General features: G+C 41.2%; 1 protein-coding gene across 14 annotated transcripts in view; it reads left to right on the top strand.

The window, feature by feature from the left end:
* Ptprm (protein tyrosine phosphatase receptor type M) overlaps window positions 1-15022 on the top strand; it is an 849143-nt gene that overhangs the window by 718472 nt on the left and 115649 nt on the right. For all 14 annotated transcript variants that reach the window (XM_045144750.1, XM_045144751.1, XM_045144752.1 and 11 more), the window contains one exon: window positions 2467-2554. In XM_045144750.1, the coding sequence (XP_045000685.1) occupies window positions 2467-2554 (88 nt within the window). The remainder of the gene's footprint in view (window positions 1-2466; window positions 2555-15022) is intronic.

The following is a 15022-nucleotide window of genomic DNA, read 5'->3' on the forward strand; positions in this document are numbered from 1 at the left end:
AGGCAGCCCCTGCTTTTGGGGTTTCCATAGCCTGCTGACAGGGACAAGCATAGAAACAATAGAAAATGCTGAGTGCTGTCCACTGCACGCCTGGGCAGGGTGCTGTGTGACCACAGGGGTCCAGTCACAATAATGACTGGGGAACAATCTATCAAGTAAGAGAGAATTGGGACCATAGAAAGAAATGGCATTCTGCTGAACCATGATTAATCATTGTTGCAGTCAGGTTTGCATTGCTGGTAGAAATCATCCAACCAAGAGCAGCTTCTGGAAAAAAAAAAAAAAAAAAGAGGTTTATTTTGGCTTACCGGCTTGAGGGGAAGTTCCACAATGGCAGGGGAAAATGATTGCATGAGGAGAGGGTAGACATCACCCCCTGGCCCACATAAGGTGGACAACAGGAACAGGAGAGTGTGTCAAACACTAGCAAAGGGGGAACAGGCTATAACACCCATAAGCCCACCCTCCAACAATACACTGCCTCCATGAGGCATTATTTCCCAAATTTCCATCAGTTGGGAACCTAGCATTCAGAACACCTACATTTATGGGGGACACCTGAGTCAGACCACCACAATCAGTAAATATTGATAAATGGTAGAAGTGGAGGAATGGAGAACACTGTGGTCAAGGAAGAGTTTCCATTCTAAGGAGAGGACTTATAAGTCATCCTAGGACACACTTGAGGACACAATTATTAATTCCATGTTTTATGGAACCAAAGCATTTCAAGATGTTGCCTTTGTTTATCTGCTCAGCTGTTATTTTTAATTCTTTCCCTTCTCTTCTACGTTTTCAACTGGTGCCAAGTGCATGAAGATAGCTGTGGCCAAGACAAGAAGTCAGTTTTACTGACTCTTTCTTGCCACATGCTGCTTCGTGAAACTTTCATATCTAGTTGACTACACAGACGGGAAATTTCATGTGGACTAAAGAGAAGATAAAGCCCCAGATAACTGGTTTATATGTATCCACTGATCTCAAAAGATTTTGCTTTGTGACTAGAAGAGAAAAAAATAATAACGTGAAGACTAAAACCCAAAGCATAATAATTCCAGATTCTTAAATAAATGAACATCTAAGCTCCATTTAAAATGAAGAAAAAACTCAGAAATAGTATATTCCATGATTTTCCTTGAAATCATAAAGTGTTAGCTTTCCTACACTTACCATTGTAACCAAAAATAACAGTGTTCTTTCTGTTCATGATTACAGAGAAAAAAAATGCTTTCATATGTCTGAATAATATTTAAAATTAGTTATATAAATAAGAAATTGATAAAAATGTTAATTAGGGTACATAAAACTATATGATCATTTTTACTTGCTTATTAAAATAAATTGTGGGTTCACTCTTTACCTTTCATCCTTATGATCATAAGATATTAACTAAACCAAAACAATGCTTAGCAAAATAATTGGAATCAGCCTTGATGCCCATCAAAAGATGAATGTTGTGGTAGTTTGAATGTATGTCCCACAATAGACTCAGATCTTTTATTAAAGCATGTCTCCAGCTGCCTGCCTGGAGGAGGTGTCACTGTGGGGTAGATCCTGGAATCCAGCCCTAAGGTGTCCCTGGTGTGTGTGGGGGGAGGGGTGGATCTGATTTCTAGCCCAAAGGTATGTAGAGAGGTTTGAGCTCTGCCTAGTTCCCTACTGTTTTCTGCTCATGTGTGCTTGCTTGCTCATGGTGCTGGCTGGTGGTGGTTCTTCTCTGCTTTGATTTGTGAAAGGGAGTTGGTCTCTTCCACCACTGATGGAATGTCCCCTTGGATCTGTAAGCTGAAATAAAGCCTTCCTCCTATAAACTGTCTCTGGTTTAGATGTTCATCCCAGCAATGTGAAACTGACTACAACTAATGGATAATGAAAATGTGGTACATATATGCACAATGGAAATCTATTTAGCAGTACATAAAAATGAATTATGAAATTTATAGAAAATGGGTGATCTAGAAAAACAATCACATTAAGTGAAGTGTCCCAAGCTCAGAGACACCAAAACTGCATGCTCTTTCTGATAAACAGATCTTTGTTTGTAATATCTATAAGTATGTACAAAGGAGGCAGTTGTGTAGAAAATCTATAAGGACAGAATGGTAAACAAGAAGGAGTATGAAAAGAATCAAGAAGAATGATGAGTGAAGGGTCAAAGGACACATGTGGCACACAATCAGAAAGGAGAAACATGCTAAAGAGGCAGAGAAATGAAAGGGAGAAGGAGACTGGAAAAAGAGGAATAAACTAAAATAAATTGTTTTCGACAATACCAGAATGAATGTTACCTAAATCTCTCTATGATAACTAAAACAGAAAAAAAAAAAAGGAAAGAAACAAGATTCTTACCTGTGGATATTATATCCTGTTTGACACATGTCTCACATTTAAGGGTCCTTCCCCCATTAAGATCCCTCTATTCACTGCACCTTTGCCACACTCAATGTCATTTCCGCTTCCTTCCAGAGCTTCTTTGAAGGGCAGTCTGCACCATGGGACTCCGCTAAGAAAGATGAGAACAGAATGAAGAACAGATACGGGAATATCATTGCATGTAAGTGTCAGCAGTGCCCTGGTGCTGTTGCAGAACTTACTTTCAGCTTCTGATAGGATTCACCAGGCTCATGCAGTGAGAATTTACTGTGCAATTATTGCCTTCATCTTCCTGCAAAACAACAAACAACAAAACCTGCTCTTACGCTTTCCCCAGCTTTGTCAGTGCATTCTTGAAATGGGCCTACTTTTACTTTTAGATTTAAGGTTTAGGTAACACAGGTCATGTTACAGTGTTGAGAAGGAAAATGCATTTTAGGAGTAAACATTTCAGTCCTAATATTTCCCAGCTGCTGCATAAGAATGAATAAAACTCATAATGCACACAGGCCCTCAAGCACAGAGCTTGGAGTTCTCTGCACCCATTAACACATTAATCCTCTGGACACTGGGTTAGGTAGGTCAGTAATAGCCCTATTTTAAGGGCAGGAAAGCGAAACCCAGAAGCTAAATGATAGTCCTCGTATCACAATACTCATTAGCAAAAGAGTTTAGGATTACATCGTAGAAATGTCCAGTGCCTGTGAGACTGAGTGTTACCAATCCATAATGCCTTGGACGGCTTTTAAATTGAGCCCAACCTCATTAATGTTCCATAACGATGCTGAGACTTAGAGTAAATTGATGAGTCTCCTCCTCCTCCTTCTCCTCCTCACAAGGCTCGGGCCATCCATCCAATGTGCTCAGCTGCTCCAAGTCATACATGAGTGTTCCAAGGTGCTGATGAGCCCATTGTGGTAACCTGACAGAATTAAGGCTATTGATGAAAGTATAGACACTGAACACTAATGTGAGGTTAGGCCTAGAGAAATATCTCTCATCATGTCTCGTTACTAAAACCAGAGCAAACTTGGAGGGCACTTATAGTCCAGGGCAGCAGTATATTAACTTTATTGATTGAGAAAGCACAGCTAAATCCCCTTTGCCTGACCTAACATTTCTTGGCTTGGAAGTCTAGTTTCTATGGCAGTGATACCCCCAAAATATTTCCTGTGGTTGTGGAAATGTTTTTGTCCATTCAAGCCACAGGAATTTGCTGAGCACTTGGCATGTGGCTGTTAAGACTGAGACACTGAATTTTAACTCTTATTTTGTTTTTGTTATTTTGAATTTCAGTGGTACATGAGATTAGTGGCTACCATGTGAAGATTTTCAATTATATATTTTATATAAGGAAAATGGGCTGGATCTGATTTAGAATGTGTGTCTCATTTTCAACCTGTGCCAAGCAAGAAATAAAATGTTTTACTCAATACACAGCTGGAGTGAACCAAGAGACTCCAGGTGGCCAGATACATATGACAGTGGCCCTGAAGTCTACATGGTTTTTATTCGGGATAGACAGAGAAGAGGTGTCAGAAGAAGAAGGGGTCTAAGGTAACTCCCTAAGGCTAGAAAAGGTATAGATTAACCAGCTAATAAATTCTGGCATGGCCTCATGTTGTTTGACCAGATTGATGTGGTCAGTAAACATCCTGTGTTTTTTCCTACAAAATAATCTCAGACATCCTGTTGCCAGCAGATTATAGGCTGATGTTCCAGCACAGTGCTTTGTATTCTGCACCTGTTTCCTACATTGTGTCTGTTGTCACATAGGCAATTTACATGGCTAGTCAGGAATCTCCTACAAACATGAAATAGCAAGTCTTGCCTTTCCTCTCATCACCAAACCACCATCTTTATAAGGGCAGTAATACTGGCTTTGCATTTTTGGCTGGCTCTTTTTAAAGCTAGCCATATTTACTTGGGGCTATATGGCTGTGTCACTATGCTTTATCTACAGATATGCCCTGAGGTCTGGGGTTTGATTGACCTTTGAATTCTGTTGGCACTTATGAGACACTTTCTTAGTATTGGACACTGATTACACAAGGTTACTGAAACAAGACATTGCTCCCACTGCAGGACAGAGCCAAGCATGTAGAGTACAGGAATCTAGGGCTGAATCTCAATGTGATGAATGCCGTGTTTGAAGCACTAATAAAGGCTTGGGAAGGAAAGTGTTTCTTCTTGGCCCACATGGACTCTTCCCAGTTCTTTTATGGTATCTGGGAGTCCTTTCTGCCTTGTGCTGGTAAAAGAAACCAGTTTTCTCTAGTGGATTCCAGGATCTTTGTCAGGTGTCCCTTCACCTTTGTACTAAACTCTCAGGGGATTTCCAGAAGTACAATGGAGACTTTCCTTCATGTGCAAAGTGAAAGGGTTATGTTGAGGAGCCCTTGTCCTGCAATCACTGTAATATCACTTATGTTGGCCACAGTGAATGTCAAAGGGAGTCACTTGAGATGTCCTCAAGTTGCCCAGCTGGTCTCCACCCAGTATAACTTTGAGTCTGCTATTCCCTCATATATAGTTTAGAACTTGCCTTGGTGATTTTTAGGAAATGCTTTTGAATCATTAACAAAACATAATAGAGGCTGAACATCCATAGTCTGAAAATCTGATGTCTGAAATGCTCCAAAACCTGAGAGAATTTTTAAACACTGAAATGACTCCACAAATGGGGAAATGTCATAACATGTATGAAATTACCTTTGGGCTATGCCAACAAGTGGATCTGAAACATAAGTGAATTCCATGTTTAGCCTTGGGTCCCATGATATATATATATATATATATATATATATATATGACATTTCTGGTTCCAAGTATATGAGGAAGGCTCAACCTATACAAACTAGTATTTCTGGAACACTTAGTAGTTCTGGATACCACTCACCAATATACACATTTCAACCCGTTTAGTCTCTACAATGACAGCATGAGGTAAGTAATGTTACTGTGACTATTTTAAAGGTGAGACAACTGAGGCAACAGGTGTGCAAAAGAGTTAGGCATTATGGTAGGCACTGCTATAGAAACATAGTTAGCATAAGAGAGTACTACCTTCTTGGCAGTTATAATCTAGAGCAAGGTCTGAGAAATGTCTTTAGTGGAGTAAATATTTCTGCCTTATCCTTGCCTTTTGGTTAACAAAATACCACAATGCAGATCATTTAAAAACCAGAGAAATGCTTTTGTCATGGCTCTGGAAGCTGGAAGTCCAAGATCAAGGTGCTGGTAGGTCAGGTGTCTTGCCGAGGGCTGTTCTCTGCCTCATTGATGGCACTTGTTGCTGCTTCCTCTCCGAGAGGAGACAAGTATTATGGCCACATGTGGTGGATGAGTGAAGGTATAAAAAAGCCTGGCCGGTTCCCTCCAGCCCTTTATATAAGGTAGCAGTTATCTATTAGGTTCAAACCCTCATGGCCAAACCGCTCTTAAAGGCTTCATCTCTCCATGGCATTGGGGGTTAAGTTTCAGCATAAATTTTTGAGGAGCACAAACATTAAGTCTATGGACAAAGGCCAGCCAGCCAGTCTCAGGTGAATTTGAGTTCACTGACTCCCGGTTTACTGGAGAACAGATCCCACGAGAAGAAACTTTCATTTCTTATCACAGGCCTGTTTCTACCACCACGGTATCTCATAACCATCAGGTGCCTGTACTTTTGGACTGATCATTTCATCACCCTACATGTAGGGACTGAATGTAGCCTGGGAATCAGGTATACCATAGTTAGAAAAAAATGTTTAATTTTAAAATTCCCTGATGCCTCCATGAATTTCCAATATAGGCTCCAGGCCAGGCCAAGATAAACAGGGAGGGAAGACTAGGTCTCAGGTCCGCCAAAAAGTGGAAACTGCATCATGAAGATACTATTTGGGGGCCTAGAGAAGGAGAGATGAGCCAGTTGTGGGGGTAAGAGCTTAGTGCTTAAAATCAAGAGGTAGAATTTAGAGTCTTTGTTCCACCGTTTACATAAAGTCTTTGTCTCACCACTCAATGGCCTTGGATGAGTCATGAACCTTCTCATTGTCAGGTTTCTGAGAATATCACCTGTTATGGAAATGAACTGAAATGCCACATAGAAACAACATTGACTATTGCTCCCTAGAAAACAAAACAGACATCTCTTCTTCGTTAGTCCTATTATCTTTCTTTAGCTTAAAAAACTCAAAATTCATTTTAAAAAGTGCCTCAGGTTGGAGAAATAGCTTAGTGGTTAAGATTCTAGCCTGCAAAGCCAAAGGACCCAGGATAGATTCCCGAGGGCCCACAAAAGCCAGATATACATAGTGGCAAAAGCATCTGGAATTCATTGACAGTGGCTGAAAGTATGTCCATTCTCTGCCTCTTTCTTTCCCTCTTTCTTTCTTTTCTTCTTTCTTTCTTTCTTTCTTTCTTTCTTTCTTTCTTTCTTTCTCTCTCTCTCTCTAATAAAATAAATGAAATGTTTTAAAAGACCTAGAAAATCAGTATTTTTAAGTCTTGGGTGTCAAACAATGAAATTAAGTAAATGCAGGTACCACCCTGTTCCTAACTCATTAGCCCACTATAGATCGTGGGCTGGCACTCCCCTGTGGAGTTATGGCTTGTGTATCTGCCTGTTGTGCCCACCTGTGGCCTTGCACCCAGCATTTGTTAGTCTCTAGCTGCCCTGCATCTCATCTCCTCCGGGCACACTCTCAGCATTTCTGCCTTGTGTTTCCTTGATTTTGTACCTTGCTAGGGACAATGTCTGAAAGAGGCACCTGTGCTCTAGGGTCTTCTATCCAGCCTCCTCCCTTCCCACCTCTGTAGCCCCCGAAGCCTTTCTCTGTTCCTCATCCTTTTTGCTTCTGGTTTACTATGGTTTTCTGAATTTTTTCTAGACTTGCCTGTTATTTGTAATGTGTTACTTATATAAGTTTTATATAAATGTGCTGTGTGTAGTATGTAAATGGGCTATTTATATAATTCTCTATAGACTCTGTGCTGGCATAGCCTGAGATACTGGCCACATTGACCACCTGTCAAATAATTAGTAGTGCTTCTAAAATAAATCCTTACATCATACTCATGTATTCTAGGTGAATTGGGGTGACTCTGATGCCAAAGACGAATAGGAAAAACCACTACCATTGGCTTAAGTAACAAAAGTGCCCAAGTGCCAATCTCTACACATGTCTCTTTCAGACCTCGTGATCTAAGTAATTTGTCACTGTACCCTAGAGTGAGTTTCCTGTGCAACAAAGGGCTTAGTACCCATCTAAGTAGCATTGTTTGGAAACTGCTTCATCAAGGGGTGTGTGTGTGTAAAATGTGCTCACGCGCTATTATTGAAATTGTGCATATATTAGGGGAATAAAAAAGAGTATAAATACTGACCTAAACCATGTCTATGTACATATGTCCATATGTATTGTGATTGTGTCATTAGTAGCATAAATAATAGTGTTACCATTCCCTAATCCTCAAATTTTATATGACTGAGAAATGTCAGATTCCCTTACTGGGAAGTCTGCCTGTCAGATAAGGCCTTGGGTACAGCATCTCTACTGTCCATGAGGAATTGAGGAATTCATTTGACAGATCACAGAGATCCTTACTAAAGCTTCCCAAAGAACATAAACAGAGCTTGTAATGTTCACATTCATTGTTTTGAAACAGTGTTTGCATATAAAATGGTGTTAATGGTGCTTAAAAACTGTTTATTGGCTTTTGCTCTTAAGTAAGTTAAACTTTTCCCTTATTTACACTATAAATTTGCTGAGCTATCCCTTTACAAATAGAAGCTCACATTCTGTCCACCATTATCATCACACACACACACACACACACACACACACACACACACACACACACACCTCCTAATCCTACCTAATGATTCCCAGTTATAATTAACTCCAAGCCAAGGTGCACACCAAATCTTCCAGCTAACAAGACAGCCCCTTTGCAGCTGCTCCTCATTCTGGGGGCCTAGTAGTAAAGAGGATGGGCATGAATCTACAGGAGTAGATTCCCTGGCAGATCCCTGTCTCCTCTTTCATCATTCATTCAGCAAAAACATATTGAACTACTATTTGCCAGGCCCTGCACCAAGCTGAAGTCCTTCTTTACACTGGTGAAACCACATAAACCAGACACTACTGTAGGTGCCTGAGGCAGAACAGGGAACCAAACAGCCAGTATGCTTTGCAGGTGGAGTGTTCAACATGCCTGCAGAGGGGCCACAAGCAGTCACTAAGTGCATGGTATAGTGTGCATTGCAAAGAGCAATGGTAATCAGAAAATGAAGTAGAGAGAAGGTGGTTAGGGTTCAGGAAGATCTTCCTAGAGGGACACAACAAGCTAAGACTAGAAGCGGAAGAGGAAGTAGCCATTTGAAGGCAGAGGCCTTAATGGGAAGGTTAAAAACAGAAGGAAACCAGTGTTGCTGGAGCAGTGATTGTGGGGGGAAGTTTCTGAATGTAGAAGCCTTGGTGGTGACTAGAGTGAGATAAACTGATAGCGTCTCTACACTCTTGAACCTGACAGACTCAGGACTTGGGCTTGGAGGAAGTTATGACATGAAATTAAATGGTTATACATGGTTACTTAAATCAATAAAACTCAAGTTGTGGATACAACAATAGGTCCATGGACTTAGAGTGTGAAATTGTCTTATTTGGAGATGTGCAGAAGTTCTCCCACCTAGGATGCAACGTAGAAGATGAACAAATAAAGAACAAGGGAAAGTTTGCAAAGGACCTTTGATGTTAATCAAATATGCATTGGAAATTTCTTTATCTGACTGTGAAGTAGAAAATAGTTCAGAAAGGCCACTAGTTAAAAGATCCTCAGTAGCCAAGGTAAGAACAAACAATAATGTGGGCCAGAGGGAAGATAAGTTATAGATTCAAGAGAAGTGCTGAACCAAATGGAAAGGTGAATAGGATCATGGGATAAAATAGAGGGGTCAGAGATGAAGACTCTTCTGTTTCTAGCTTGCAGGCAGATGGATGGATGGATGGATGGATGGAAAGATGAAAAGGCAGCCAGACAGTCAGATAGAAAATGGATAGACACACCATTTACTTAGACAAGGACAAAATTTGCAGAGGACCTCAGGGGTAGGCTTGAGGTTGGCAGTAGCCTAGAAAACTTAGTTTGTGGACAATTTGGAAACATTTGGATGAGCTCTCAGTAGACGGTTATAAGGACTGCTATAGGTGTCATGAGGAGAGCCTAGTGCCACATATGAGCTAGTGATTCATGGGCCACACAGGAAGACATATATATATGGTGAGATACTGTAGAGGAGCATAGGCCACATAGAAATCCCAGGAGATGTCCAGAGGGGTTGTAATAATGGGCAGAACATACATGCAGCTGCTGAGCCTGTACAAATGAGCACTGTGTTTGGGGGAGATGGAGGATTCCAGTGTGTCCTGTTGGTAGATACAGAGCAATAACAACTCAGTCATATGGCAATAGGCAAAAAGTACTGCCTTAGCCAAGACGGGAAGAGCGGGGCTTTCATGTTGACTGTGGCAAGCAATGCTTTCTCATACCATTTTCTTTTTAAAAATATTTTATTTTGGGCTGGTGGGATGGCTTAGCAGTTAAGGCATTTGCCTGCAAAACCAAAGGACCCAGGTTCTATTCCTCAGGACCCATATTAGCCAGATACACAAAGGGGCACATGCATCTGGAGTTTATTTGCAATGGCTGGAAGACCTGGTGCGCCCACTGTCTGTCTGTCTATCTGTCTTTCTCTCTCTTTCTCTCTCTTCTTCCCTACTTCCCTCCCTCTTTCTCTGTCCAATAAATACAAATAAAATATTTTATTTATTTATTTATTTGCAAGGGGGAGAGAGAGAGACATGGATACTGGGTAATTGAACCTCAGTCACTAGGCTTTGCAGGCAAATGCCTTAACTGCTGAGCCATCTCTCCAGTCGCCCTTCCATACTATTTTCTGATAATGAAATAACTTGGCCTCATCTACCCCTCCAAGTTGTTTTTAACAGAAAATCTGACTTGATACCCCTGGATAAAGGTCTCTCTTTTCCAAAAATTATTGGAGCAAAGTACTCTCTCTGCTAATGAGAAACTCTAACATTTTTAAGGAAGTTATAGTTGTCATTTTCTACCTTAACTATAAAAGCCAGGATAGTAGCCAGGAAGGGGGCAAGAATACTGTTCAGTGAGAATGAACTAGAAGGGAGATATTTTCACATTAAAATCAGAGAGGTAAGAATAAGCAAGAAGCAGCTTAATGTAGTATTCTAAGGAAGACCTAAGGCGGAATCCAGAAACACTAAGCAAAACTAGTCAAGAATCCCTGATGTATACCAGAGGGGTAGGCAAAGGACAGCCAACAGCAAGAACGACTTCATATAGAGCCCCAGCCATCAAACTCAGGGCAGCGTCCTCTGCTTCATGCCCAGAGTCTATGTGTGTATGTTGAAGCGGTAAGGAAAACATGCAGGTTCAGAAACCACAGGGTAGGATGCCAAGCACTTCCTACCCTCCCTCCCATGATGGTCACCTAGGCTCTTCTGCATTGGTACCTTGCAACAGGTACAGACAGTGTCCTTAGCCAGATGTAACTGCAGAAGAAAAGCCATTCTTTCCAGAAATCATCAGGAATTAAAATTAATTTTTCATCTTCACTCAGAGGCCAAATGTAATGTAGGTCATTGTAATTCCAATTTGCCTTAAATAGCTCATCAGTTTTAGCAGAGAGAGAGAATTGGCTAGAGATGAAAGCTGATCCATGGCAGGTTACATTCCAGCCCCTGTGGGAATATGTGATCACATACAGGTTAAAATTCCAAAGCCATTACCAATATTGTTGTGTTTAAAATTTGCAGCCGCCAGGTGTAATGGCGCATGCATTTAATCCCATCACTCAGGAGGCAGAGGTAGGAGGATTGCTGTGAGTTCACTGCCACCCTGAGACTACATAGTAAATTCCAGGTCAACCTGGGCTAGAGCAAGACCCTACTTAGATAAAATTAAATTAAAAATAAAATCTGCAGCTCATATGGGTACATTTAAATATAATGTTATTTTATATAAAAGGAATAATACCACATTTGGAGATTAAGGTCATAAAAATCTATTTTATTATTACTTTTACATAATTGCTGAACTATTTTTTTCTAGTTTTTTCTTTTCCACTGACAACTCTACATATTCTTTGTATACTGTTTGATAATTTGTGCAATTTACAGTGATACATATTATACATGTATAATGATCAGAGCACAGTAATAAGCATTTCCTTCTCCTTAAACATTCATCATTTCTTTATTTTGGGGAACTGAAGTCCTCTTTTCTAGCTCTTTATGAAATGTGTACTGAAATATTGTAAACAATAGTCACCACCCCTATTCTTCTTATCTAGATGGATATTGGCACCCTGATGTCCAGCCTCCTCCTTCCCACCTCCTTCCTAGCCATAGAGACCTGCTATAGCCTTACATGGTCCACATCCAATGCATCCATACACACATACATGTAGAAAGCCTCAGCAAATGGTAAGCTGTCAATAGTAAGTAGTAGTTTTTCATGGCCAGATCTCTATGCCCTCGTTTCTTACCCCAAATTACCAACCCTATTTCTTATGGTCGAAGCTTTGAGGGGAATAGCAAATAGGCCTTGATGCAAAGCAGTAACATTTGTTGCAAATGATGATGGTGTAGCATTGAGCTCTGGTGTGATATAAACACTACTTAGATTTTGGTCCTCTTCCAGTCATGCATGGCCAAGAAGTTTCTTTGTCTCTAATTATAAAATGATTCATATATATTAAAAAAATGTGTAACAGTAAGTTAGGTAAATTGCTAAGAACCTCATCACCCAAATCTAGGCCCTGGTAACATTTGCTTCTGTGTACCCTAGACACTTTCTTCTAGATTGTGAGTTTATTGGCTTTATTTTTCCTAAGTTTTAATTATTTGTTGGTCTTATTTTTTAAGGAAAATAGAATTGTTAGGTTTTTTTCCTTCTGTTTACAAAGACAATATAGACCATACAAACAGCTGAAGTAGTAAAGAAAATTGTAACAATAAAAATAAAAAATTATGGTTGGGGAGATGGCTTAGCCATTGAAGGCTTTGCTTGCACAGCCTAACTACCTAGGTTCCATTCCCCAGGACCCATGTAAAACCAGATGCACAAAGTGGAGCATGTGTCTGGAGTTTGTTTTCAAGAGGTAAGGGGCCCTGGCATGTCTGTTCTCTCCCTTCTATCTCTTTCCTTTCTTCCCTCTCCTCCTATTATCTCCTCTCCCTCTCCCTCCCTCTCCCTCTCCCTCCCCCCCTCTCTCTCTCTCTCTCTCTCTCTCTCTCTCTCTCGGCTTACAAATAAATGAAAACATTTATAAAATATAAACTTTAAAAATTATTCTAGGGGGACTTCCAGTTAAGATGGCGGCGTAGGTACCACGCCAAAGCAGCCTAGGGGGGAGAAAGACCAAAAAAACTCAGCAAAATACACACTTTTACTAAAAAGTGAGGTGTATAGGAAATTGAGGCGGCAGCAGAGAAGTAGAAGACTTATAGAGCATCCAGAGCCTGCACAGGCGGGAAAAGCAGCTCCGGCAGCTCGGCCAACCGCCGCAGACGCGGCGCAGCAGAAAGCTGCCAGACTCTCGGCTCGAGCCGCAGGAAAAGCCAGGTGTGGGATTTTCCCCTCACACCGCGCTCTCCGCAACTCAGGAAACATGAGGGGAGAGCGGCAGCGAGCAGCGGAGGAGCAGACCACGAGGTAGAAGAACACGTGGAACAGCGAGACAACCAGAGCAGCCGCGGCTCCCTCCCCTCCCCCAACGCCTGTACCCAGCTCCAGCAAACACAGCAGCGGCCCGGGACCCGGCCACGCCAACTTGGGCTGACAGCGGGACCCAAGCAGGAGCAGAGTTCGGCAGCAACTTCAGTGGCTCCAGCACCGGTACCAGCGGCCCCAGCAGCAGCGGACCCAGGAGCGGCAGCGGCGGCAGATCCCGCAGCAGCGGCTTCGGGGGGAGCAGCAGCGATGGACATGGCAGCGGCAGCTTCAGCAGCGGTGGTGGCTCCGGTGGTGGCAGCTACGGCAGCAGCAGAGGCAGCAGCAGCGGCTCGGTTTGCCCCGTAGGAAAAGCAAGTGCCCAGCTCCAGAAATCAGAACAGCAGCCCGACGACCCAGGCAGCAACTTGACTGAGACCAAAATCACCCAAGGTAACTGGGATTGCACCAGGGAAGGGTCTCACTGGGTCACAAGCTGACTTGGATCCCTCAACAGACCAGAAATCTAAACCTCTTTGTTGATAGAGGATCTGGTCATTATAATAACTGCTCTTGCATACATACTCAGGGCTGTTTTTGATTGAATGTGTACAGTGTTTAGTTAAATTTTAGAATCTACCTGTATTTTATTCCACTCAGCCTGCTCAAATACTCCTAAAGCAGGGAAACTCAACCCCTAAGAACATCTTTGTAGATACTCTGAGAGTCTTAAGAGCCACACCTAATACCTTAAGGACCTACCCTGAAAATATATTACATCAAATCAATTGATACAGCTAAGAATACACAGCTAGCTAGAAAATCCAAGCATTAACTTAATCCAAGATGCAAAAATATATACATTATAACACAAGAAACACTAAAAAGCAAGACGATATAAATCCACCTAAAAGTATTAATGCATCAGAAATGTCCTCCAGTGAGAAAGAGTTAGAGGAAATGCCTGAGAAAGAGTTCAAAAGAATAATTATAAATATGTTCAAAGAGGTCAAAGAACACATGAAAACAATCAAAGAGGAAATCAAAGGAATCAAAGAAGAGGCAGGACACCAATTTAATGAAATAAAGAAGGCAATACAAGACATAAATAGGGAAATAGAAATAATAAAGAAAAACCAGTCAGAATTACTAGCAATGAAGAACACAGTTAATGAAATAAAAAACTCTGTAGAAAATCTCACCAGTAGGATGGATGAGGGAGAGGGCAGAATATCTAAGCTAGAAGACCAGGTGGCAGACCTAATGCAGTCCAACAAAGAGAAAGACAAACTTATAGAAAAGTATGAGTGGGAATTTCAAGATATTCGGGACACTATGAAAAGATCCAATATAAGAATTCAGGGCATAGTAGAAGGAGAAGAACTCCACTCCAGAGGCATATTAGGCATCTTCAACAAAATCATAGAGGAAAATTTCCCCCAAATTGGGAAAGAGGTGCCAATACAGATACAGGAAGCCTTTAGAACCCCAGCCAGACAAAACCCAGAAAGAACCTCTCCTCGCCATATTATAATCAAACATCCAAACACACACACCAAAGAAAAAATACTGAAAGCAGACAGAAAGAAAAATCAAGTTACCTACAATAGCAAGCCCATCAGGATTACAGCAGATTATTCAACACAAACTTTTAAAGCCAGAAGGGCTTGGAGTGATATATTCCAAGTTCTGAAAGACAACAACTATCAACCAAGGTTACTTTATCCTGCAAAGTTATCCATTCAAATAGATGGAGAAATAAAGACATTCCATGACAAAAGCAGGTTAAAGGAGTATTTGAAGACAAAACCAGCTCTACAGAAAATACTTGATAGAATCCTCCATGCTGAACAAAAGGAAAAGCACACATATAAGGAACCTAGAAAAAACAAGCTATACTCAAATACCAGTT

This window comes from Jaculus jaculus, chromosome 2 (assembly GCF_020740685.1).
Source record: "Jaculus jaculus isolate mJacJac1 chromosome 2, mJacJac1.mat.Y.cur, whole genome shotgun sequence".
NCBI lineage: Eukaryota > Metazoa > Chordata > Mammalia > Rodentia > Dipodidae > Jaculus > Jaculus jaculus.